This window comes from Schistocerca nitens, chromosome 2, assembly GCF_023898315.1.
Source record: "Schistocerca nitens isolate TAMUIC-IGC-003100 chromosome 2, iqSchNite1.1, whole genome shotgun sequence".
NCBI classification, from domain to species: Eukaryota; Metazoa; Arthropoda; class Insecta; order Orthoptera; family Acrididae; genus Schistocerca; species Schistocerca nitens.
In genome coordinates, this window is record NC_064615.1 from 60,315,152 (window position 1) to 60,341,937 (window position 26,786).

At 42.6% G+C, this 26,786-nt stretch overlaps 1 protein-coding gene across 1 annotated transcript; it reads left to right on the forward strand.

Annotated features, from left to right (window-relative positions):
* Positions 1-11,490: 11,490 nt before the first annotated feature.
* LOC126234835 (uncharacterized) lies at positions 11,491-20,851 on the forward strand. Its single transcript, XM_049943576.1, has 2 exons — positions 11,491-11,863; positions 20,553-20,851. Exons 1-2 carry the CDS (start codon positions 11,491-11,493, stop codon positions 20,849-20,851), a joined length of 672 nt encoding a protein of 223 aa, XP_049799533.1.
* Positions 20,852-26,786: the final 5,935 nt, after the last annotated feature.

Consider the following 26,786-nt stretch of genomic DNA (forward strand, 5'->3'; position numbering starts at 1 on the left):
AAACTGAGCACAGTGGGTGTACCCGAAAATTTGTCCCATTAAAATTTTGATAATGACCATTCTCTGGACGGGATCGTTCGTATTTCTCATTTCAACGACAGTAAAAATTAATAGATTTAGCGCGACTACCAGCCAGAAGTACTTCTGGCTGAATTCTCACGAGCAAGGCAGCTGCAAGAGTGCAATCTATGTTAAGCGAACGATTCTGTGTTGCATGATAATATTATGTACAAAATTTATTTAACTCCCGATATCAGAGTAGATAAGTAAACGGATTTGGCAAAGAACTTCATAATTTTGTAGTAAACAAAGCTTATTACTGATCAAAAAACTATCGGTAAAGACGACGATAAATGTAGTATCGATTCTAAATGTATTTATGTTCATACTTTTAATGAAAAGGAGAAAAATGTGCTCAATTAGCCTTTGATGTAAAAAACTTTTCCGGACACTCAGATAGTTACACGAGGAAAGAAGCTACTCACATGGTACACACTTTGAACAAAGTAAGATTGAAACAGACTGTACGTGTTATAGCTATTCAAAACATTGATAAACTGTATCAAAGTGCATCAGTAATAAAATAAACGTAAATGCCCGTCACATACGGCTGTACTGTTATAAGTTAAGTGCCATATGATTCTTATAGTTTCACTGAATTATGCATAGCAAGAAACAGTGGTGTTTATTGCAAGACAGTGAACCTATACATCTCAGTCACATCTGAGTGGTTAAGAAACAGCCAACCGCGAGCTAAAATGGCAAGTGAACATTTTCAATGGCACAAGTATTAGCGGACAGTGTGAAGTGTCACAACGTTAAACATTGTACAGACGTCCACCTGAGTCACGTACAGGAAAATCATAGTGAACACGTGTGTTACGAATTACTACTTTATGGAAAACTATAAGAGTTATCTGAAAAAGACGGAATCCCAAGCGAAATACTGTTATTGTCTATACTTGGCCAACATACTACAGACGCTTACAAATGCACAAGTGGGTGTCGAGCGTATGGCCTAATGACGTTTCCGTTACAGCTAGTTTATTTTGTAGTACTACTGTTGAGAAATCTAATGCGAAGTGGGTTACTTTTCATGTTGCACGAGTGGCGAGCGGGCGCGTAGCAGTTGTGGACCGCTCAGCTCATCGGCGCCGGGCGACGCTCACTTGTCCGCTGATGTCATCTAGTCATCGTTCCTGCTTTCGGCGCGCCTTGATCCCTCTTCTGCCGTTGCCCTGCCCTGAATATTCGCCGGCACCATCGTCAATTGCCGTCGCGTTGATCGACGAATTTTCTTCAACTAAAATTAGTGTGTAAAAAAAAAAAAAAAAAAAAAAACTGGCAACAGTAATGTGAACGCTGACATCTATTTTCTCAATACCAAACTATATGAACACTTCACGAAAATAATTGAGAAAACATGGAACATTTTCCTCATGATTGTAAAGTGAAATGAACTTGATTTGCTAAAATATCATAAACGTCAATCCTTCCGCCAATATTTATTAACTGACAAAGACCTTTGCCTTATATGTGAAACTAGTATAACTTGTTACAGACTTGAACCTTAAGTGACAAAACTATGTGCATCTGCTACATGAACTATTTTTCTTTTGTGTTAATGTAAGTACTGTTTTGTCACAATTATTGTATACACGTATGTTTAAATGTCTATCATTCGAAAAAGTCATTAAATATCACATTAAAGTAAAAAGTTCGAAGACTTTGGGCGGCGTTATTTTCGACCAGTTTTTTCCCATACGCCCGTAACCCGAATGGGAGACTATAAGCCTTTTGTTATCGAGCCATAGGTTATTCCTAACTTTTCGCCTTTACGTGCAGGCACAGGGCAAATGGTAAGTTAAACACAAGCCTTGACAAAAATAATTGTAAAGCTGAAAACACAATGTCAACAATTACTGAAGGTGTAAGTTAAAGCTCGACTTGCTTAATAATGTGAAACTATACTTGTTCGAGTCGCAGTGACAAGTGTGAGTGAAGACTTTAAATATCATTTGAAGTAATCGGGTCTGGTAGTAAGTGAGACTCAACATTAGAAATATTTGGGTACACCCTCACTAGGAGGCCCATGTGGCAGTACGCCACATAACGTGATAAAAATGATATTGAATAACTTCGCAAACATACCAAAACTGATGTCTTATGGAAACATAAATATTATCTCAGAAAAGTAAAAAGACTCTGTAATCAATTAATATGATCTGCGAATGTAATTTCGATCTCTGTTTTTTTGCAAATAGATCGCTCGCTCTTCTCTTTGCTTTCTTCGTAGTGTAAGAAGCCGTTTTGTGATGAAGCACGAAAACGTGTAAGTTTTATGTAATATTTAGCCTAATATAATGGAATATTACTTAAAGTGTTGCTAATGTTTATTTGTAACAGGTCCTATGTTCATGAAGTGGTAGATTTAAATTCTTTATGCAAATTTTATAGAGGAACATTGGTGCAGAAGTCAGCGCCGTTACTCTAAATAATAACGCCTGGAGTCTTAATAAATATCTTAGTATTCGCTAATTTTGACAAGTAAAAATAAATGCAAATGTAAGAGATTTCTCTTGATTAGCGGTTCTTCCTTTGAAACAATAAAAGTAATAAATATTTACAATACTGAATCATATTTGAGTTAACTGAGTTCAGTAAATGTTTTCGAGCCCCACTTAACAAAATTGCGAGTCTTTATTAGCCTTGCATTTTCACAAAAAATAATATAATTAACAAAAATCAATTTTTACAACGATTATAGTTATTTATCTGCAACGTTGTCGTTGGTGGTGTCTTTTAATACAAAAACAACGTGTCGTGCAAACTAACTGCGAGAAGTAACACAACTGAGTCACTGACATAAGTAATTTTCCAGTTGTGAAGAAGGCACAATATCATTAACTCCAACTTTTCATGATATATAAAGTCCAATACATAAAGAACTACTAAATGGATTTAAGATGATCAAAGCTAAATGCTAACAAAGTAATTAAATAAAATGTTAACGAAAATGGAGACCTCCAAAATAACACAGGTGGTAAATGCACAGTGAAAGGAATGAAAGAATTCCGTTGTAAAGAAGTAATACTGTACAAGCAACGAAACAGGCCTTCAGCAAAAATGCACACTTTTGTCAGTGTGTCAAAGCAGAACTCTGCAAAAATGTTCAGTTAGAGAACAGTGCTGTATATGTTTCGAAGTTAGGTTGTGTAGGTACTAGTGAAAGTTAAGGTGGATGTTTCGAAAGGCAATTTAACAGAGGTTTGTTTAAAATGAAATAAACGTATAATACACCTGACTAAGAGATGCTTCAGGTCTTCAACAAAAATCTAGGTTTTGAAAAGCTGTCAGTGTGTTAAAGTAGAGCTCTGCGAAAATGTCCAGTTAGAGAACAGTGTTGTATGGGTTCGAAAGTTAGGTTGTGCAGTAACTAGGGAAATGGAAGGTCGATGTCTTCGAAAGGTAATTGAACACAGGCTGGTTTAAAATGAAATAAACGTATAATACATCTGCGGAAAAAATACTTCAAAAAACAAAGACATACGTGTATGAAAGAATTATCAGATAAAGAGGCAAGTTAGTGGGACAAGAGCTGAGAAGAGAAAGTAGAGGAATAGGGAATACTGTTGATATAAATAAAATTAAGGAGGCAGTAGGTTGTAGGATCGATGGCAAATTATGGGAAGAGATGGAGGCTTGCATCTAACTGGACCTAAGATGACGAGGTAAAAATTAAAAATGTAAAAAATATCTCCAGCTTCAGTTGTGCTTGAGTATTAGACTCAGTACTGCATTTGCTCAGCTAGATTTCCAGGCTACACTTACAGGAGCTTAAGATAAACCTAATACTATCGTTTGACTAATTCATAAACCATTATTTTCAAGATCATATCGGGCTTCCTTTAAGCTACTACGAAGCAATCGATTTGGGAGAGATAATAGGGAAATCATTGACTTATCTCACTAAATCGGACTGACACACCTTAACGTTTATTTTGTAACGTGTTCGCTCCTTTAACAAGAAAGATAAAGAGAGCAAACATGAGTAAAAGCAAAGAAGCACAGAAATCCCAAAAATTCCTATCCAGTCGGAGCTACCAGTTAATTAATCGCGTTGACTGACGGCTCTGAATTTCTAGGCTCTGCATTCAAGCCACGTCAGAATGCAATTTTAACTGGCAGAAAATCCATTAACACCGCGCTGTGTTCAGTTGGAGAGAAATTTCTGCGCTGACCGCAAAAGTCTCATCGAATAGACATACCCGTCTTATAGAAATAAAAATTCGAGGAACAGTTTATTTTGTTTCAGTTTTTCCGAATGTGATGGGGCACTGAGAGAGTAATTGTAATTCATCGTCAATCGCACTTGCACCATGTGTTATTGGTTCGACTGTAATAAAGACTTGAATAATTTTTATTTCCATGAAATTTATGGAAACGATGTATTGCTTTAGGTGCAAAAAAGATATTCAGGCGATGTGAATTAGTGCCATTTATCAGCATATAGTATCAGTTACCATCACTACCAGTATGATATCTCAAGACTTATATATACTAGTAAATTTTATTACCAGTTGTTGTGATATTACCAGTTGAAGTGTTAACATTCAACTAATCCCAATGGTCTCTAATTTACATTATGGTAGCTGCAGTCAAAGCTGAAAACGTAGTTTTATCTACTCGACATCTAACGATTTATGTATCTGCTTTCTCTATAGGCTGTCCTTTCCTATGCTCTCTAACATAATGTTGCGTGGTGTTACAAAAAGTTAGCGTGTATTATCCAAGCAGTGTGTTCCTTGCTACAGAATACTCGAAGGAAGATAGTATAGAACCCAATTCACTTTTCACTGACTTCAAATCATTACAGACGAAACACGTGATTATATAAAAAATGATTTATGAAGGAAGGGTTAAGCGACCATTCACTACTAAACTGGTGATTCAGGGCAGCTACAAGGATGTTTCGAGTGTCAGTCTAGTCTTTCTGCATTTCACGACTTTGATTGATATTGCTCCCTCTATGGTCATTATAGCTGCAAAGAGTTGACGTATGCTTTTATTAGAAATAATATTAAATTTGGACGCGATTTAAGTAACCTAAGCTGTGTGGCTCACGAGCAAGACTGCAGTTGTAAAGAAGGAGGCCATTCTCACTGACAGTCACTCGCAGGCATCTGTCACAACAGATACACAATAGGGAAGCGAACGCTTGGGTGAGGGTTGGTGATCCTCATGAGAAGTGAGGCTCGTATGTAGCTAGTGCCAAGACAGCGAGACACACCTGTATTTCAGAGTCAGAAAACAATTTTTTCGTAACACATATGGACCAAAGAATACATCTCTTTATTGATATCCTGTATTAATTCTGATTTTAATTTACTGAAAAGTAAACGTTTTATAATACTACTCTTATCATGTTGTCGTTCCAAAAATAATCTATTGGTACGAATTTTGTAAAATTTGTAATGCTAAAATACAGCACGGCAGAAAGCCTGTCTATTTTCTTTGTTTTTTTTTTTTTTTTTGGGGGGGGGGGCATACGTTGCTTGCTGTGAAGCTGTCATCACACTTCGGTTTTATGCACCGTTACAGTAATTGGCACTTAGAATATAGGGGCTTCTGAACAATGCCATGTGAGGAATGATCATTGTGTGACAAACGTAGCTGGGGTAGAGGTCGATGAAGTAGTGACAATTTGTATGCTCTGTTCATTTCAAGAAGACGGTGGATTTAGATTACACGAATACATTACAGTTAATGGTAATCTCTATGACGTTCCACATCATTACGAAGTGTCGTATTCATGATCTATGGAACAAGTATTAATCTAATCTAATCTAATCTTACCGACACATATTACACATATTCCTATGTGATATTAGTTCATTTTGCGCCTTTTGGCGGTTATTTCAGTGAATATACTGCAGCGGTGTGCTTGTAAATCACCACTTGCGCTCACCTTGGTGGTTTGGTGTGTCACCTGAAAGGCCTCAATGGTAAATTTCTTGTCGGTGGAAGTGAAAAGCTACGTGACCTCTCTAGTAAAGGCTGATAGAAACCTAAAGCAAGAGGAAGAGGTGAACAACTCGCTTTCTCTGTAGCAATATACGGAGTGTGAAATCACAAGATGCATGCAGTTCTCGGAAACAGAGAAATTGCCTCAAGTAAATGAGGTACTGAGAACCTCGAAAAGAAAATTGAGCGGCCGCGACTTGTAGAGCCATTATTGCCTCTGGCAGAGAGTAGGACAAGAGCGAATAACTGGCGGTAAATTTGTGACAGTTTTACACTGACGTGAAAAAATCGCAACACCAAAAAGTAGTAAATGTAGAGTAATAAAATTTCAGGAATAAATTAGTCTAGGTAACATATGTAAGTGATTAACATTGCAAGTTAACATCGCAAGATGACAGGTTAATGTAAGTGCGAGATAATGTCCTGAAGAATTCCTACGGTATCTATCGAACTGAGTTTTAGGATCTGATGGATGTCAGTTTTCGTCAATAGGGCGCTGAGCGACCTCGGTGATGTATCTTGTTTAGTCTTGCTGGCCTTTAATAGCTCGAAATTTAAGTGGGTGCTGAGCCCGTCGGAGAAATGACGACCCGGTCGGGAAAAGACGCCACTGTCCTTTCTGTTTGCTTGCCAGGGAAGGAGGGTGGGGTGGGCGTGGGGGTGGGGGTGGAAGCGTTCTTGCCCGAGATGTGGAGAGAATCTGCCAGCAGCGATTGAGCTTACTGGATGCACTCACCTGAAAACTGAGGCTCATATCGTCATGAATGAAGCCTACTGTTATATCCTAGCCAGTAATGCCAACCGAGCCCGCTGCCAAAAAGGTTGGCAGCATCAAAGTCCGGACGCCGTCCGCATAAGCAGCGCAAGCGATACAGGAAATCGCCGCAAGTCTGCGCGCGCCACCGCTGGCTTCTGGCTTCTCAAGCGCTGGAGTCGCGAGCGCTAGGACAGTTCTGGATTCGCCGCTCAGTTGTATACTCGCCACCGAATTGTGTACCTGCTAGTCAGTTGTGTGTTCATCGCAGCAGAGTTGTTGTTTGTCGTCAGCCGACGCTGACCTAGCCGCTCCGACTCGAACTAGACAGATTTCTGTAGACCATGTTCACCACTGTGTTCTGTATCGTCGTTAATAAAGATAAGTACCGACTTTCATTTAATCCGAGTGTTTGGGTTTTCATCTTTCTGTTCACTGTTCCAGCGGACCGGTCGGCCCGCTATTAAAAGTGTGGCGGTGACTTCGTAGGCCGTTTCTACAGCGAAGTGTTGTCGCTACGAAGGCCGCCACAAAACTGGCGACGAGGACTTCCGAACTCGTGTGCAGGGCTGGTTCAACTTGTTTCTTGAGATAGAATTTTGGGGGCTGGTTTAATTTGTGTTCACTATGTCTGCCGAATTACAACAGTTGATCTTGTTACAGAGTCAACAAATACAAAATCTGGTGGAAGCAATCGCCAAACAAGCGGCTAATCCACCACCACACAAGGAACAAGCACAGGCAGCACCGCCTTTTCGTGCTTTTGAGGCATCACGAGAAGAATGGCAAGAATATTTCGCGCAGTTGCAGGCGCACATGTCAGTCTACAAAATCACAGGTAATGAGCGGCAGCTTTATTTAATTTCCACTGCAGGCGTGGAAGTCTATCGACTAGTTTGTAAGTTGTTCCCGGAATCCAAGCCAGAAGCTTTACACTATGACGTTGTTGTTACCAAGCTTGCTGAGTATTTCGAGTCGCGAGTTCATGTGGCAGCGGCCAGGTTCAAGTTCTTCAGATTAAAGAAACTGCCACATCAATCTAATAAACAGTGGTTAACAGATTTACGGGGCCTCACCCGTCAGTGCCGATTTAATTGTGTGTGTGGAGCTTCCTACAGTGATGTCATGTTACGAGACGCTATTACTCAAAACATTGCAGATTCTCGTATTCGTGCTGCTATCTTAAAGTTGCCTGACCCGTCATTAGAGACTGTGATGAACATTATTGAAGCCCAAGATACTTTTGACTATGCTGAGTGTGAGTTAGATCAGCCATGTATTTCTCAAATTGCCTGTGCTAAGCAAGTTATGTCACGCCCGCGGCCCCACCGGCAGAGTCAGACTGTAAACACTAGCCGGCCGCGTCATGTTAACCACATTCGTCAGCCGCGTGTGCAAAATAATAGACTTAAGTCTTGCCCTAAGTATGTTCTTGCTCATCCTCGTGAACGTTACCCGTTACGAAACGCGGTTTGTCACTTTTGACAAAGGAAAGGACACATCCAGACTGTTTGTTTGCGTAAACGCAAGAACAATTCTAGTGCTGCCCAGCCCATGGATATTCATGTTCTTCAAAGCCAGCCCGCCCAGGAGGTCGCGTTTAAAGACTCTTCCACGGTTCGTGTGGGTAATAAACTTGTTCGCAATCAGCCACCCACCCAGCCCTCTGCTATGCGACCCAAGCGTAATTCAAACGCTGTAAAAAGTAATGTACAGACTGCAAGTGAAGCGGGAGTTGTTGTTCCACCCGCCCAAGCCACGAGTTGTCGTAAGCAGCGAACACGCGCTAAACGCGCTGATTTTGTGTCTTCCGTCTCCGCTGCACCGATCCAGAGACAGTGTAATAAACTATTTGTGAAGCTACGCATCCAGGATAAGACCTTCAATTTTCAATTAGACACTGGTGCGTCTGTGACTCTCATAAATAGTGCTACGTATGCGGCTATCGGCTGCCCTAAACTTTCAGCGGCAAAACATTCTTTGGCTACTTATAGTGGAGAACGAATTCCTGTGTTAGGTGTATGTAGCGTGCCAGCCACATTCCGTGGCATTACAAAAACAGTTTCATTCACAGTGCTCCGCGCTACAGACAGTGTAAACATTTTCGGATTAGACTGTTTTGACTTGTTTGGCCTGTCTATCCAAGACAATGTGTTGCAAATTAATTCTGTTGTTGTTCCTCAAGACAGCATAACCGGTTGTGCTGCGAACTTTGCCGCTCATATTACGTTAAAAGATAATGCTCAGCCTCGATTTTTTCGTGCTCGTCCAGTGACTCACGCCCTCCGGGCACCTGTAGAAGATGAACTTCGTCGTTGGCAAAACGACGGTGTTATTCAACCCGTTTCAGCGAGCCAGTGGGCTTCTCCCTTAGTTATTATAAAGAAACCGTCTGGCAAGTTACGTTTGTGTGCTGATTTTAAGTCGACAGTTAATCCTCAGACTGTCATTGATTCTTTTCCTTTACCTAGACCGGACGAGCTGATGGATAAGTTAGGGGAAGCTCGTTTCTTTTGCAAAATTGATCTCCGTGAAGCATATTTGCAATTGCCCCTCGACGAGCAATCACAACAGTATTTTGTCATAAACACGTCGTTGGGGTTGTTCCGTTTTCTGCGTTTGCCTCTTGGTTGTGCGTCAGCTCCAGCTGTTTTTCAGCGTTTTTTGTCACAACTTATGGCTAATGTGCCATCGTGTTGCAACTATTTAGACGATATTGTTGTGTCCGGTCGGACGCCTGCTGAACATTTCCGTAATTTGGAGTGTTTGTTTACAGTGTTGTCTCAGGCAGGCCTACGTTGCAACATCGATAAATGTTCATTTTTCCTTACGGAGTTGGAGTATCTGGGACATGTTATTAATGCTCAAGGCATTCATCCCTCCCAGTCACATTTAGCAGCTATTCGTGATTTGCCCGCCCCTCGCAATCTGCATGAATTGCAAGCAGTTCTTGGCAAATTGACGTATTATATTAGGTTTATACCTAATGCATCACAGATTGCTGCACCGTTGCATCGTCTCCGCCGTAAGAATGTTCAGTTTGTGTGGTCAGCTGATTGCCAATCAGCCTTTCAGCAGCTAAAAGAGGCTTTATTGAATGATCGTTGTGTGGTCCATTACGACCCTAACAAGCCTCTGGTGTTAGCTTGTGATGCTTCTTATTTCTGTCTCGGTGCTGTGTTGTCTCACCGAGTCGGTAACACCGAACGTCCTATTGCGTTCGCATCTAAATTGTTAAACAAAGCTCAGTGTAATTATAGCCAATTGGACAAGGAAGCGTTGGCTATTGTGTTCGGTGTCACAAAATTCCATCACTACCTCTATGGTAGACCATTCTATTTAGTCACAGATCACAAGCCCCTGACGTCGCTGTTTCATCCGTCTAAACCAGTTCCTCAGCGGACAGCTCAGAGACTACAACGTTGGGCTCTTTTGTTATCACAATACCAGTATGAGATACTGTATCGCCCTACAGCTCAGCATGCAAACGCTGACGCGCTTTCTCGATTGCCGATTGCTGCGGATGAGGTCTTCGATTCCTCTGACGACTCTTGCCATCAGATTGACGCCGATGAGCATCAATCCCTCCGGGATTTTCCGATTGATTATCGTCAGGTGGCACGTGAGACAGCTACGGATCCTCATCTGAGTATACTATTAAGTTTTGTTCAACGTGGTTGGCCGTCCAAGGCAAAGGACATATCGGATCCTGTGGTTCGTCGCTATTATCCGCAACGTCATCTGTTGCCTGTTTCGCACGGAGTTTTGCTGTTACGCACCGAGAATGACCAGTTTCGTGTAGTGGTTCCCCAAGTGCTCCAATCCAAGGTCCTCGACTTGTTGCATCAAGGTCATTGGGGAGTGGTCCGCACCAAGCAGCTTGCCTGCCGTCATTGTACATGGATCGGCATTGATAAGCAGATTACGCAGATGTCTACAGATTGTTCGACGTGTGCCGAACACCAAGCTGCTCCGCCTCAACGCTATTTTGAGTGGGCACGCCCTGCCGGTCCCTGGCAGCGAGTACATATTGATTTCGCTGGCCCATATTGGCATTCTCGTTGGCTCATCGTGATAGATGCATTTAGTAAATTTCCGTTTGTTGTGCCCATGCAGTCTACAACGGTTGCACAAACTATACAGGCGTTGACTTCAATTTTTTGTATTGAGGGTCTTCCAGAAGTTTTAGTGTCTGACAATGGTCCACAATTTACCTCTGCTGAATTTGAAGGTTTTTGTTCTGCCGCATTCGCCATGTTCTTACTCCGCCGTTCCACCCTCAATCGAATGGTGCAGCGGAACGTTTTGTACGCACATTCAAGGATCATATGGACCGCCTTCGTGCTACGCACTCTCGTCAGCAGGCCCTCATCACGTTCCTGTCGTCGTACCGGACCACGCCACGAGACGGCCCTTCGCCTGCGGAGCTTCTCCACGGCCGTCGTCATCGCACTCTACTACGGTTGTTGCACCCCCCGGATCGACCCGCCGCTTCTGAGCATCGCACGCGTTTTCAGCGCAACGACGCCGTTTTTTCAGAGTTTATCACGGTCGCCGTCGTTGGGAACGTGGTACCGTGATAAGTGTCCAGGGTCGCGGTTTTTATACTGTTCACGGTGCTACTGGGGTGCACAGGAGGCATCAGAACCAGTTGCGCCGCGCTGGCCGCCCGGATTCTGCCGCTCGTTCTTTGTCCACAGCCCGTCCCGTTGATGCCTCCCGCGCAGCTTCATGCGGGAGCGCCCCGGGTGGTCGCTCCGGCGCCTGCGGTCCCTCTTCAGTCGCCACCGCCTTCGGAGCTGATGGACGTCGACCCCTCAGCCGGGCCGCCTTCCCAAGCGGTGGCTGTGCAGCCTGTACTGCAGCCGCTTTCCTTGGGCACCCCCAAGGAGTCTGACACTGCAGCGCCTTATCCGGCGCCCACTCAGCAGCCGTCGCCGCAGCGTCAGGAGACGCTGCCTCTCTTCGTGGGTCCCGACGCCCCGTCGCGTCCAGTACCAGAAGCTGCGCCCGTGGTCACAGGCGTGCACCCTGACCTCGGTTTTCAGTCGGTGTTTCCCGAGGCCCCGCGCAGCCAATGCTGGGGTGCGGACCGGGGACTGCCACCGACAACGGTCCCGCCCCAGTCTCTTCTGCTACGTCTGCGGCCAGACCCCTCCCCCGCCGTCGACGCTCGCCACGTCATTATTCAACGACGGTGCGGCGATTTGGGGGGGGGGGAGGAGTGTTATATCCTAGCCAGTAATGCCAACCGAGCCCGCTGCCAATAAGGTTGGCAGCATCAAAGTCCGGACGCCGTCCGCGTAAGCAGCGCCAGCGATACAGGAAATCGCCGCAAGTCTGCGCGCGCCACCGCTGGCTTCTGGCTTCTTAAGCGCTGGAGTCGCGAGCGCTAGGACAGTTCTGGATTCGCCGCTCAGTTGTATACTCGCCACCGAATTGTGTACCTGCTAGTCAGTTGTGTGTTCATCGCAGCAGAGTTGTTGTTTGTCGTCAGCCGACGCTGACCAAGCCGCTCCGACTCGAACTAGACAGATTTCTGTAGACCATGTTCACCACTGTGTTCTGTATCGTCGTTAATAAAGATAAGTACCGACTTTCATTTAATCCGAGTGTTTGGGTTTTCATCTTTCTGTTCACTGTTCCAGCGGACCGGTCGGCCCGCTATTAAAAGTGTGGCGGTGACTTCGTAGGCCGTTTCTACAGCGAAGTGTTGTCGCTACGAAGGCCGCCACAAAACCTACCACCTGGGTTGAGCGGCTGTCCTCCGCTCTTACACGTGGCTGCCTGATTTGCTCAAGACAGCTAGCCTCTCAAGAGAGTGATAGTAGAGCTATGTAACATTGTCCCCAAAACCGATCGCTGTCCTCTGGAGGCTCAGAGATTCTGTGACGATCTTGGATGCGGATTTCTCGACCTCTGCTATCGAGTAGTGAAATTTAGGGCCCTCTTAATTGCTCTGGCGTGGTCTGAACACAGGAAGTGGGTTGTAGGATCGTGGAGTATGTGTGGTGTGCACATGAGGGTCTTTTAGGATATAGAAATCACAGGTTCGGAAAGACTCGTTCTGCGTTCAAACAGGGTATCATTCAAGAAAGCAGATCAGAGGAAGAAAATGTCTATGGAAGGATCCCGGAAATAGTCTTGCTTACAGACAGTAACTATGTCCGTATAGTACAGGGGATAGAAAGCTGGCTGAAACCAGTTATCAATGCCAATGAAATTCTAAACTCTGACTATAATTTATATCGTTAAGACGGGTTGAACGCTGGTGGTGGAGACGTGTTTGCAGGATTAAGATAAACAAATTCAGAATGCGAAATAATGTATTATAGGTGAATAAGACGTGTCGGTCGGATGCTTTTATAGGCATATTATAGTATTAGGCAGAGATATAACGTACCAGTTATAGAATGGAGAGAGTATGGGACAGAGTATCGATTGCAATTGTTCTAGGTGATTTAGCCGATCTCTGTCTTGAACAGTTAGAAAGCGACTCGTGGAAACAACACCTTTGAGCTGTTGATGACAGATCCAAACTATTTGAACATATCAAAATAGAACAGGTAATCAGTTATCAAAGCGTTGTTACAGCATCACTGAAGACGTCTGTAAATAGAAACACAAAGGAAGGTAGGAAGATTTTACTGTTAACAAGAACGACAGGAAACAGTTTCAGATGAACTGACAGATTAACACTGAAATTAAATCTCCAGCACTTTCATTGTTGAGCATCAGTGGTCCTATTTGAAGAGTATCGTGCAAAATTGTGAGGGATAACCGGGGTTGGGCAATCGTGTTAGATACCTTTTAAGAAAACAAAGAGAGCTTCACTACAAATCTAAATGAAGGCAAAGCGTCACCATAGAGAAAAACTAAACAAAACAAAAAACTGGGTAACGAGGTCTATGCGTGAATCGTTCAGCTAATTCAGAAGTACCTGAGCAATTTCGATCATATGTTGCATGAGTTACCGGGCCGAAGCAGTCTATCCAGACAATCTCTGCCCATAACGGCACTGAAACAGAGGATGATAAAGAAAAGACGAAAATGCAGAACGTCATTTACCGAAACAGATGTATGAAGGAAACTCACACTGTAGGTGTTCCTTTAAACTGTGGAACGAATGGCAAAATTACAGGTATCGAAACAAGTAATCAACGGAAAGAAAAGCAAGTGAAGTCGCCCAAAAGAGGTCACTAGACGTGACGGGACGCCGGATCGATTCCACAGAGACTATGTTTATCAACATTCTCTTTTTGTAGAAGCAGGTCTGTAGATTAGCGAAGAGTTAGTGATGGTTGGAAAAAAATTCCGGATTATTCAAGTGTTCTAGAAGAATGCTCGAACACACGAACGAAACTACAGGTCTGTATCTCTGACGCCGGTATATGATAGCATTCTGGAACATGTTTTGTGGTCGCGAATTGAGAGATTTCTGGAGACCGAAAATCTCCTCTGCAGAAATCAACGTGGATTCCGAAAACAACGATTGTTTGAAATCCAGTTGTCTCTGTTCGTCCGCGAAAGGCAGAAAGACGTAGAAAAAGGCGCCCAAGTAGATCCCGCGTTCCTTGACTTCCGAAAGGTTATGTATACACTTCCGCACTGCCGCGTAGTGAACAATATATGAGCGTACAAAATATCAGACTAGCTGTGTGACTGGAGGGAAAAGTTCCTGCCAAGCAGAACACAGAATGTCATTCTGAACGGAGAAGTCTGCAGACGTGAAAGAAACTCCGAGCGTGCCCCGAGGAACTGTTATAACACCGTTACTTTTCACAATATGCGTAAACGACCTAGTAGATGTTCCATGACCTCCTTAGCGCATGATGCTGTATAGAAAGACATCACTAAGCAAGAAAGAAAATTGTAGCGAAATGCTGAAAGACCTGCAGAGTATCGACTGGTGGTGTAGGGGGTGACAGTGAATCCTCAACGTAGACAAATGTAACAGACTGCGAGTTCATACACAGAAGGCCCCTTTATTGTGTGACAGCACGATTGCATAACAATCAGTGGAAGCAATTACTACCATAAAATATTTAGGGGTATGGGTGCGGAAAGATTTTAAATGGAACAGTGAATTAAAATTAATCGCGGGTAAGGCAGATGCCACGCTGAGATTCATTTGAAGAGTCGTCAGGAAATGTACCAACAAAGGGATTAGCTTACAAGACATTCATTCGACCTATACTTTAATATTGCTCGTCATCCTGGGATCTGCACCAGATGAAATATAGACGATTCAAATAAGAGCAGCACGTTTCGTTACATGTTCATTTCGTAAGCGCGCAAGCTTCACGGAAATACTTAGTCAACTCGAGTTGCACACGCTGCGAGAGAGACGTTCTGCATCAGAGTATCGTCTACTGTCCGAGGCCGCACGTTCCTAGAAATTTTAACAAAAATTGCTTCCTCATACGTATATCTCTCGAAAAGACCATGAAGATATAACTAGTGAGTTTCTAACCCGCGCGGAGACTTAACAGCAACTTTTGTTGCAATGGGCTGTATACGACTGGGACAGGAAAACGGAGAAGTACAGCAGTGCACAGTGACCGTCCGCCACTCACAATAAAGTGGCCTGTGGAATGTGGATGTACATCTAGAAATAACAACAAAAAACGGCAAAATGAATTAATATTGCATTGCGATATGTGACAGTGTCACATTATGACACTAACGTCACATTTCTTTTCATTATTCATTACAACGTAACAACATCCCACTAGTCATATCCATCAAATGAAAGTAAAATTAATTTCAGCGAATAAACAGTAAATCCGCGAGGCACAAGACATACAAGACATACAAGACCTACATCAGCTCAGGATTTATACACGTAATTACTTAATTGAAACAACCCTCCCTTTGTGTGACGTATCTGCGAGAGCAGTTCAACAGTGGCGTCAATACAGTGTACGGATAATTTAGTGGGGTATTTATGACTGAGCATGTAGGTAGCTCGCACCTAGAAACGCGAAAGTTTCCATTAATTTGCTTATCGAGGTCAGTTTCATTTGCTCATCTGACAGTTATTTTAACTTCTCCCCTTTCTCCTTGTTTTGATGATCACCAACTTAGTGCTTTGTTTTACTGTCAAAATTTAAAAAAAAATCTGAGATAACAACTGCGACGCGGATGTCTGTTGTACGTGTCTCCCCGTGTGGGATTAGGTGCCTGCAGCACCTGTTTACGGTGTCCCTTACACACACGTTAGAAGCATGTGTGTCTTTGCACCAGTGTATGTGCGTCCTTGCCTGTTTGTTCCATGGTCGCATGCATCTTGCGCATACAGAAACCTGCACACTGTAATTGATCCTTAAGCTCACACAGGCATGCAACGCTCTGTAATTTTCGAAGCGCAAGTGAAATGAATGACTACTGTGCACGGTAACTTCAATTCTCGGTTGGCGTAGCTGCGACTAAGCAGTAATGAAAAGAGCATACATGCGGAAACACAAGATGTACCAGAAACAAACAGTGCCACGACACACCTTACGCTAGACAGTATCGATTGTGAAATATTAATATATACTGGGTTATTCGGTCCCTCAGTTGCTTGACAAGGAGAACTGCTTGACTCACGAAGTCATGAATCGCTGTCTACAGGACCGTTGGCTGTTTTAACTTCACCAACTTCCTCAACAACAGTACCTCAGTATCTGGTATGTAACTTTTTGAGTTATCAGTCTTTTGCTGGATTTCACGCGGTCAGCCACCAATTCCTCTCCTGTGCTAAACTCTTCATCTTAGTGTAGCACATGCAGCCTGCGTCCTCAATTATTTGTTCGATATTTCCAATCTCTCTCTCTCGCCTCCTCAGCTTTCACAGTCTACAGATACCTTCACTTCTACGGAGATTACATACTGATGTCTTAACAATAGTCCCATCATCCTGTCGCTTCTTCCTGTTAGTGTTTTCCATATGTTCATTTCTTAACCAGTTGTGCAGCGAAAGCCCTCATTCGTGATCTTTTCAGTCCACATTCCTCTATACCACCACATATCAAACGCGTCGATTCTCTTCTGTTCCATTCTTCCCATTCACCATGATTGACTACCATACAATGCTGCACTCCAAATGTCCAGTCTCAGAAATTTCTTCCTAATATATAGCCTATCTCTGCTATCAATAGATTTATTTAGGCCAAGAATGCCCTTTTTGCCTGTGCTAGTCCGCTTTTCATAACCTCATTTTTCCGTCAGTCATGGGTTACTTTTTTTCAAGAGACCAGAATACCATACCTTCGTCTACATCTTAATACCAAATGTTTCTCGCTAACCTTATTTTTGCTATTCCTCATAAATTTTGTCTTTTTCCTGTGTATTCCCAGTCTATATTCTGTACTCATGAGACTGATCATTTCATTCAACGGATCCTGTAATTCATCTTCACTTTCACTGAGAGTACCAATTTCTTTTACATTTTGAATCTAATACTGAATCCCCTATCTCTTCCCTGCCGACTACTGTTTCTTCTTCCATCACGTTATCGAACAAGACCCACTCTCATAGGGATCTTCAGTGTACTATTTACACCTTGCCGCTCTCCCCTTAGCATTTAACAGTGGAATTACCATTCCACTCTAGAAGTTACCGCTGTTGATTTTAATTTCACCGAAGGTTGTTTCGATATAATGTATATTTATATAACACATTTGTCGCCAACCATTTCTCTTGCATGCTCTGCACTTCTTGTTGTGGTCTTCAGTCCTGAGAATGGTTTGATGCAGCTCTCCATGCTACTCTATCCTGTGCAAGCTTCTTCATCTCCCAATACTTACTGCAACCTACATCCTTCTGAAGCTGTTTAGTGTATTCATCTCTCGGTCTCCCTCTACGATTGTTACCCTCCACGCTGCCCTCCAATACTAATACTTGATGCCTCAGAATATGCCCTACCAATCCACCCCTTCTTCTAGTCAAGATGCGCCACAAATTTCTCTTCTCTCCAATTCTATTCAATACCTCCTCATTTGTTAAGTGATCTATCCATCTAATCTTCAGCATTCTTCTGTAGCACCACATTTCGGAAGCTTCTATTCTCTTCTGGTCTAAACTATTTATCGCCCACGCCATAAACGGCTACACTCCTTTCAAATACTTTCAGAAACCACTTCCTGACACTGAAATCTATACTCGATGTTCACAAACTTCTATTCTTCAGAAACGCTTTCCTTTCCATTGCCAGTCTACATTTTATGTCCTCTCTACTTCGACCATCATAGTTATTTTGCTCCCCAAATAGCAAAACTCGATTACTACTTTAAGTGTCTCTTTTTATTATCTAATTCCCGAGTTCATTCGACTACAGTCCATCATCCAGGTTTTGCTTTTGTTGATGTTCATCTTATACCCTCCTTTTAAGACCCTGTCCATTCCGTTCAGCTACTCTTCCAGGTCCTTTGCTGTCTCTGACAGAATTACAATGTCATCGGCGAACCTCAAAGTTTTAATTTCTTCTCCATGGATTTTAATTCCTACTCTGAATTTTTCTTTTGTATCCTTTACTGCTTGCTCAATACACAGATTGAATGACATCGGGGATAGGCTGCAACCCTGTCTCACGTCCTTCCCAACCACTGCTTCCCTTTCATGCCCCTCGACTCTTATAATTGCCATCTGGTTTCTGTACAAATTGTAAGTAGACTTTAGCTCCCTCTATTTTACCCCTGCCACCTTCAGAATTTGAAAGAAGGTATTCCAGTCAACATTGTCAAAAGCTTTCTCTAAGTCTACAAATGCGAGAAGCTTAGGTTTGCCTTTCATTAATCTATTTTCTAAGATAAGCCGTTGAGTCAGTATTGCCTCACGTGTTCCAACATTTCTACGGAATCCTAACTGATCTTCCTCGAGGTCGGCTTCTAACAGTCTTTCCATTCGTCTCCAAAGAATTCGTGTTAGTATTTGGCAGCCGTGACTTATTAAACTGATAGTTTGGTAATTTTCACATCTGTCAACACCTGCTTTCTTTGGGATTGGAATCATTATATTCTTCTTGAAGTCTGAGGGTATTTCGCATGTCTCATACATCTTGCTCACCAGATGGTAGAGTTTTGTTAGGCCTGGCTCTCCCAAGGCTGTCAGTAGTTCTAATTATTTATTTCGTTTCCAAGGAATTTATATGGTTGCGTGCCGCTACCTGAACGTTTGAGCATTTCCTTCTTTCGTCGATTCACTGAAGTATTTCCTAATCATAACGAATCCTACTCCCGTTACACTATTTCTGCTGCTCTCGATATGACTTTATATCCGTATGACCAGAAGTCCTTACCTTCTTTACATTTCACTTTATTGACTCTCTCTATATCTGGATGGAGCTTTGCGTTACCCTTCCCAGATTTCCTTTTCCACGTTTAAGATTCTGACATTCCACGTCCCGATTTGAACAACTTTATCCTTTGATTGGTTATTCCATCTTTCTCTCATGGTCCCCTTACCATTGGCAGCCCGCTCCTGGATATCAGAATGGGCTACTAAACCGCAATCTTTTGCAAATGGAAGGATCATCATGAATCTTTCTGAATGACAGGCAGCCCGACCTTTGGATACACATTACGTGTCTTCAATGCAGTTGTTTCCATTGCTTTCTGCTTACTCATGCTGCTAATTATTGCTGAATCTTCCCCCTTTCGGGAACAATTTCCTATCTGTGGTGTGCGTACTGTAAGACCTTCGGTACACACACCTTCAGATTATTTGACTAGTCGCTCTAACGAAGTAGGCGAGTATCAGCAATATGTCTCGTGGTCTTATCGTGGCGTGTTTATCTTCTGCCGTTAGGTCAGACGATAGAAATGCCACTTGCACGCTTAGAGTAGCAGATTGACGGTGACACATTTATTAAAATAATAACAACATAAAATTACTTAACTTGATTCTGGATGCTATTTACAATTGACAATCTGAAGTTCCTTTGGTATTGGAACGTTAATCTTATTCTCACATATCTCTGATGCTTGACAAAGTGTCTATACATTTATCTTCATGGCTATGTACAGGAATATGATAATCTTACTAGGCGCAGACTGAAACTTGACTATAGACTAATGCAGACTAATGTAGACTAATGCAGACTGACTAATCGGAGGTCTGTACACTCGTTATAATACCTCGCGCGTTCAGGTATCACTGCGCGAGTGTGATCCGCGAGGAGGAAAGGTTCTACGTTAGCAGCAATCTCATTCGCTGCGTTACATATTAATACGCGGGTCGGTGGAAGCCGAATTCGGTCCGTCTCTAAGACAGTGCCATCTCGTAGAGCGGAGACGGACGAGCGCTGCGCCTGCGCTCTTGTGCTTAGCGGGGCGCGCTCTATTGTGAAAGTTGTGTACGCGCTGACTACGCGGAACTATGTACACAACACTATCCCACGGGCAAGATATTGCGATGAACCTCTGGTCGCTCTTCCACCCTCTTTGACAAAACTGTTAGCAGAAGAGAATAACTTCTTATGTCCGATGTCTTCGGCGTCCAATGCTGCAGTGTCTTCTTTCACTTTTGGGAACGAAGACGATATGATTACTGGTCAAAGATACTAACCTTAGACCCTTCTGTGAACCTCTGTCCTCTCCTCCGCCGCTTTCACAAGACCGTTGGCAGAACGAGGGTGACTTCTTATGCCAGATGTTTTCAGACGCCGTTGCTGATGAATTGTATTGAGAATATAAGCAGTGGCTGGTCTCATATTGGGGCCATTAGACGTTTTGATCACTAATCAAAGACGCTCTGGTTAGACCTGTGGTTATGTACTAACTTGTAATTGCAGATTACAAACAGTACTGCCTCTGGTTGTCCTTACCGGTGGTCGACGGGGTGATGGACTGCGCAGCTACGGCGCGTCCGTTCTGTATTCAGCAGGGCGGCCACTGTGAGAGCGGAGGCGAGGCGAACGTGTTTGGCGCGTGGCCTAACTGCCGGGGGCGCTGCCAGCGCGCTGCACGCCTGCCCGCTAGCTGGCGGACTGTCTGTCGCGCCGCCACCAGCCCCCGTGTTGCCTCCCCTTTTCCTCACCCTCCCAACCCACCCCCTTCAAGCACCACTGTCTGTGCATCACGAAACCGGTAGCAACGCTGGTCGACCATTCCCATTTGCCTTATCTGTAGAGGATATTTAAAGACTTTTAGGGAACGTCACCTGTCTGATGAAGAGAGAGAAGAATAAAGTGGAATCGATGTGGAAGAATTTAACACACGCCACCAAATTAGAAGGAAGGCGTAGACAACATTTCTTCCTAATTTCTGAGGTAGTCGGGTGAAGACTCAAGCAGCAGACTATTAAAGTTGGTGTGCAGTGACTATGAGACTGGAGATTGTAATGGTTCTTTATTCAAGTGACCATTACGGCACTCCAACCCCAGTTCTCGATACCAGTAATATCGTACTACTTTTCTGCGAAGTAACAGACATATTTTTGTGTCAATATTCACATTTGGTTTTATTAATGAATAGGTACTCCGATGTATCGATATATTACAGTGATATGGTTCTTGTGCGTATACATTTCTGTGAGCCTGTCATAATCTTTGACTTAATTGTAACCGTTTTGGTGCGACTGCGCACAGAGCAGTCTTTGTTTCACTTTGCAGAAGTTAAGTTGTTTTTCGCTATGTAAAAGAACAGTCAAGTCTTGTGTTTGGTTAAAGTGGAAATTAAATATATGAAGATTGATACAAAACTGTTTTCTTGATGATGAAGAAGTATATGTGAATTTACAAGAAGTTGAATAAAAATGTGGATCCTGAACACCAAGTCAAAAATTATTTCTACCATAACATTATTCTGATCTGGGATTGTTTGATCATTAAGAATTTCCTGAAAAACGCATTTGTTAGATCTTCAAATATTGCTAAAATGCAGATCAGGACCTTCTAGCAGTGGAAGTGGAATCACACTAGAAGCAACAAGATGAGCCATAACAACTTCGACGAAACATACGTGGGAATCCATTCAAGATAAATGACAAAATTAATGACTTTTTACAGTGGCTTCATTATTTCCATTCTGACAAAACCATCCACAGTCAATAACTTTGTTGTTGCCCGATAAAGCGAACGTATGCCGCGTGAGCACCATTATTAATCTGATTTCTAAATTGCTTTGCAAGTGGTGGTATTGTTAGAAGATACACCAACCAGATTTTCGGAACAATATTATCAACACTATCCCGAAGAGAGAAGGAGCTAATAGGAGCGAAACTCATCATACAATCAGCTTAACGACATGTACATCTAAGTGGCTTACAAGAACAATATACAGAAGAATGGAAAAGAAAACTGGGGACAACCAGTTTGGCTTTAGGAAAGATAGAGGCGCCAGGAATCCAGTAATTACATTAAGCTCGATAGGTAATGGAAGTAATTAAAAGTCAAGACACGTTCATAGGATCTGTGTCTCTAGAAAGAACGTACGACAATGTAAGACGATGCTGAATGTTCGAAATTCTGGGAAAAATTGGTGTAAGCTAAGGTGAAGCGAGGGTATTATGCAGTATGTGTCACAACGATGAAGAGACAATAAGAATAGACGGCCAAGAACGAAAAGAGTGTAAGACAAAGATGCAATCTTTGTGGCCTACTCTTCCTACAGTACATCGAAAAAGCAATTAGAGAAATAAAAGCAGTTTCAGGAGTAGGTTTAAAATTCGGATGAAAAATATCAACAATAATATTAGCTGATAACAGTGAAAACTAGATCCAATTATGGGACATTCAGACTATTAGCTGTCTACTGCGCACCGTACGAGGATGGAGACTAAACAGAACAAGGATGAAAGTAAAAAGGAGTAAGGGTAATGAGGTTAGTGATAAACTTAACATTCTGGGGCCACGAATTAGAAGAATTAAAGGAACTGTGCTACCTAGGAAGCAAATCAACAAATAACGGACGAAGCAAGGAGGGCATCGAAAGCAGAGTAGTACAGGCAAAGGGGCCTTTCCTGGAAAAATAAGTCTATTAGTATCAATCATCGGCTTTAATTTAGAGAAAGAGTGTCTGAGAATGTATTTTCGGAACAGACCTTAGTATGCAAGTTAATCATAGACGGTAGGTAAACAAGAAGAGAATCGAAATGCGTAAGAAGTAATACTATAGAAACGTGATGAAAGTTAGGTGGACTGATATAACAGTAAGTGCACCAACGAGGAGATAGAATTTAGGAAACATTGTCAAGAAAAGAGGTCAGGACGATAGGTCGCTTGTTAAGATATGACGCATAGCTCCCATCATAGAAGAAAGATCTGTAGACGGTAATAACTATAGGGGAAGACGGGTATTGGAATATGTCCAGCAAATTCCTGTGTAAATTGGCATAGGAGAGGAATTTATGGCGGTACGCATCAAACCAGTCAGAAGACTGACGAAAACGAAACGTTAATATGTAGTCTGGCTGGCTACCGACGGTAGATACTTGATAGCAGAACAAATAATATGAATCTCATGAAAGAAAGAGAAAAATACGCAAAGAACGGGAAACATGGAGCCAGCGTTTGCATTGCAGCTCTTCGATGTGAGTCGCAATGGCTGTTAGCCGCGGAAAAATTTTGTTATGATGATTTGATTAATATTCGTTTCGAGCATAGGGGAAGGTGACTGTAAGGAGAAAGAGGCGCGTCCACTTCAAAATCGGACTCGATCTACTATTTCAGTGATGGAAGTTTACGTGGTTCCCCTTAGCGCAAGCGCATTGTGCTTTTGTGAAAGTTGGTTGGGCGCTGGATGGTATACAAACAAAATACCGTTTGGAATCCTACTTATCAACATATACTAGAACCTTAATTATTCCATGCGCATGCAGCCGTCATTTACGGATGACGTCTAGCACGTAGAAGTGTAATTTATAACATTAGGAGCCAAATAGTTTAATATGAAGTAGTTTACTTCACATCAAGCGACCTTGGTGTCTAATATTTTAAATTACAACATTAGATGGTAACAGAAACATGTCTAAACTACCACGCAAGAGCCACAAACGTCGTTACCGGTACCAATTTCGATTTACTTTATGATTTTCGACACAACTACACCAGTAATAATAATTTTGTCGATAGGATATTCGTATCAACCGTATGAAGGACTGAAGTGGTATTTATGTCGAACTCTCACTGCATGCCAATGAAATGCTCTCGGGTTTCCAGTGTCCTGCAATGGTTAAAATGCTTCGAGCCTCCCATCAAGTGTTCCGTGGCTATTGCCAAGTGGAATGACTGCTTGTAGCTAGCTGGTAATCCCTAATATGGTCTATTTGCGGGCTATTGAGTCACTGGTGCGCATATATGGCCATGAATGGGGGGTATCGAACGCAGAGTCAACTTATCCTCAAAGAGGAGTACAATGTCGAAGTATCCCCTGAAGAGGCTGGAAACACGAGAACATTTTATTCAATACTACTGCCGGCCACGGTGGTCTAGCGGTTCTAGGCGCTTCAGTCCGGAACCGCGGGACTGCTACGGTCGCAGGTTCGAATCCTGCCTCGGGCATGGATGTGTGTGGTGTCGTTAGGTTAGTTAGGTTTAAGTAGTTCTAAGTTCTAGGGGACTGATGACCTCAGATGTTAAATCCCTTAGTGCTCAGAGCCATTTGAACCATTTCAATACTACTGCCGTAAAACTGTGCGTTATTACTCTCGTTTGGAGACACTTTTTACCTTATAATATGACATACATCCAGTGAAATCGAGAACATATTTCAAGTGTAGAGTATTTAACACTTAAAGTAATCTTCAAAAGGCAATGTCTTAAAGGCCAAATATATAAAGATAAAATTACTATCCCGAATGCCGTGCGGGATTAGCCGTGCGGTCTAGGGCGCTGCAGTCACAGACTGTGCGGCTGGTCCCGGTGGAGGTTCGAGTCCTCCCTCGGGCATGGGTGTGTGTGTTTGTCCTTAGGATAATTTAGGTTAAGTAGTGTGTAAGCTTAGGAACTGATGACCCTAGCAGTTAAGTCCAATAAGATTTTACACACATTTGAACATTTCAACTGTCCCAAATGAAATCCGAGTGCGACAGTGCCTCCTCCGAAGATATGCACCTCCAAGGTAGGAAATGAAACCTGTACTAAATACGTTGATGTCAAGACTTTCCCCAATAGGAGCACCACTGGAGACGTGTATGTTTCACCCATCCTTTAATAGTAAATCCGAAAACAGACTGGTAACACATTTCAAGTCTTCATGGCTTTCAGTGTTCTTTATTATTGTATAGGAGGTACAGCTGATATCTGATACAATTTGGTCCCTTGTGTTCAGTCACGATTTTCTCTTGTACTTTTTACATTGACCTATCGCTTTATATATATATATATATATATATATATATATATATATATATATATATATGTTGTGGTCTTCAGTCCTGAGACTGGTTTGATGCAGCTCTCCATGCTACTCTATCCTGTGCAAGCTTCTTCATCTCCCAGTACCTACGGCAACCTACATCCTTCTGAATCTGCTTAGTGTATTCATCTCTTGGTCTCCCTCTACGATTTTTATCCTCCACGCTGCCCTCCACTACTAAATTGGTGATCCCTTGATGCCTCAGAACATGTCCTACCAACCGATCCCTTCTTCTGGTCAAGTTGTGCCACAAACTCCTCTTCTCCCCAGTTCTATTTAATACCTCCTCATTAGTTATGTGATCTACCCATCTAATCATCAGCATTCTTCTGTAGCACCACATTTCGAAAGCTTCTATTCTCTTCTTGTCTAAACTATTTATCGTCCATGTTTCCATTCCATACATAGCTACACTCCATACAAATACTTTCAGAAACGACTTCCTCACACTTAAATCTATACTCGATTTTAACAAATTTCTCTTCTTCAGAAACGCTTTCCTTGCCATTGCCAGTCTACATTTTATATCCTCTCTACTTCGACCATCATCAGTTATTTTGCTCCCCAAATAGCAAAACTAGTTTACTACTTTAAGTGTCTCATTTCCTAATCTAATACCCTCAGCATCAAACTACTTAATTCGACTACATTCCATTATCCTCGTTTTGCTTTTGTTGATGTTCATCTTATACCCTCCTTTCAAGACACTGTCCATTCCGTTCAACTGCTCTTCCAAGTCCTTTGCTGTCTCTGACAGAATTACAATGTCATCGGCGAACCTCAAAGTTTTTATTTCTTCTCCATGGATTTTAATACCTACTCCAAACTTTTCTGTTGTTTCCTTTACTGCTTGCTCAATATGCAGATTGAATAGCATCAGGGAGAGACTACAATCCTGTCTCACTAGCTTCCCAACCACTGCTTCCCTTTCATGTCCCTCGACTCTTATAACTGCCATCTGGTTTCTGTACAAATTGTAAAAAGCCTTTCGCTCCCTGTATTTTACCCCTGCCACTTTCAGAATTTGAAAGAGAGTATTCCAGTCAACATCGTCAAAAGCTTTCTCTGAGTCGACAATTGCTAGAAACGTAGGTTTTCCTTTCCTTAATCTTTCATCTAAGATAAGTCGTACGGTCAGTATTGCCTCACGTGTTCCAACATTTCTACGGAATCCAAACTGATCTTCCTCGAGGTCGGCTTCTACTAGTTTTTCCATTCGTCTGTAAGGAATTCACGTTAGTATTTTGCAGCTGTGACTTGTTAAACTGATACTTCGATAATTTTCACATCTGTCAACACCTGCTTTCTTTGGGATTGGAGTTATTATATTCTTCTTGAAGTCTGATGGAATTTCGCCTGTCTCATACATCTTGCTCACCAGATGGTAGAGTTTTGTCAGGACTGGCTCTCCCACGGCTATCAGTAGTTCTAATGGAATGTTGTCTACTCCCGGGGCCTTGTTTCGACTCAGGTCTTTCAGTGCTCTGCCAAACTCTTCACGCAGTATCGTATCTCCCATTTCATCTTCATCTACATCCTCGTCCATTTCCATACAATTATCCTCAAGTACATCGCCCTTGTATAGAACCTCTATATACTACTTCCACCATTCTGCTTTCCCTTCTTTGCTTAGAACTGGGTTTCCATCTGAGCTCTTGATATTCATACAA

Coding starts and splice junctions, on each gene's coding strand:
- LOC126234835 (XM_049943576.1), top strand. CDS start 11,491: ATGCCTCCCGCGCAGCTTCATGCGGGAGCGCCCCGGGTGGTCGCTCCG. Junction 11,864..20,552: donor CCCGCGCAGCCAATGCTGGG/GTGCGGACCGGG, acceptor TTGTAATTGCAG/ATTACAAACAGTACTGCCTC.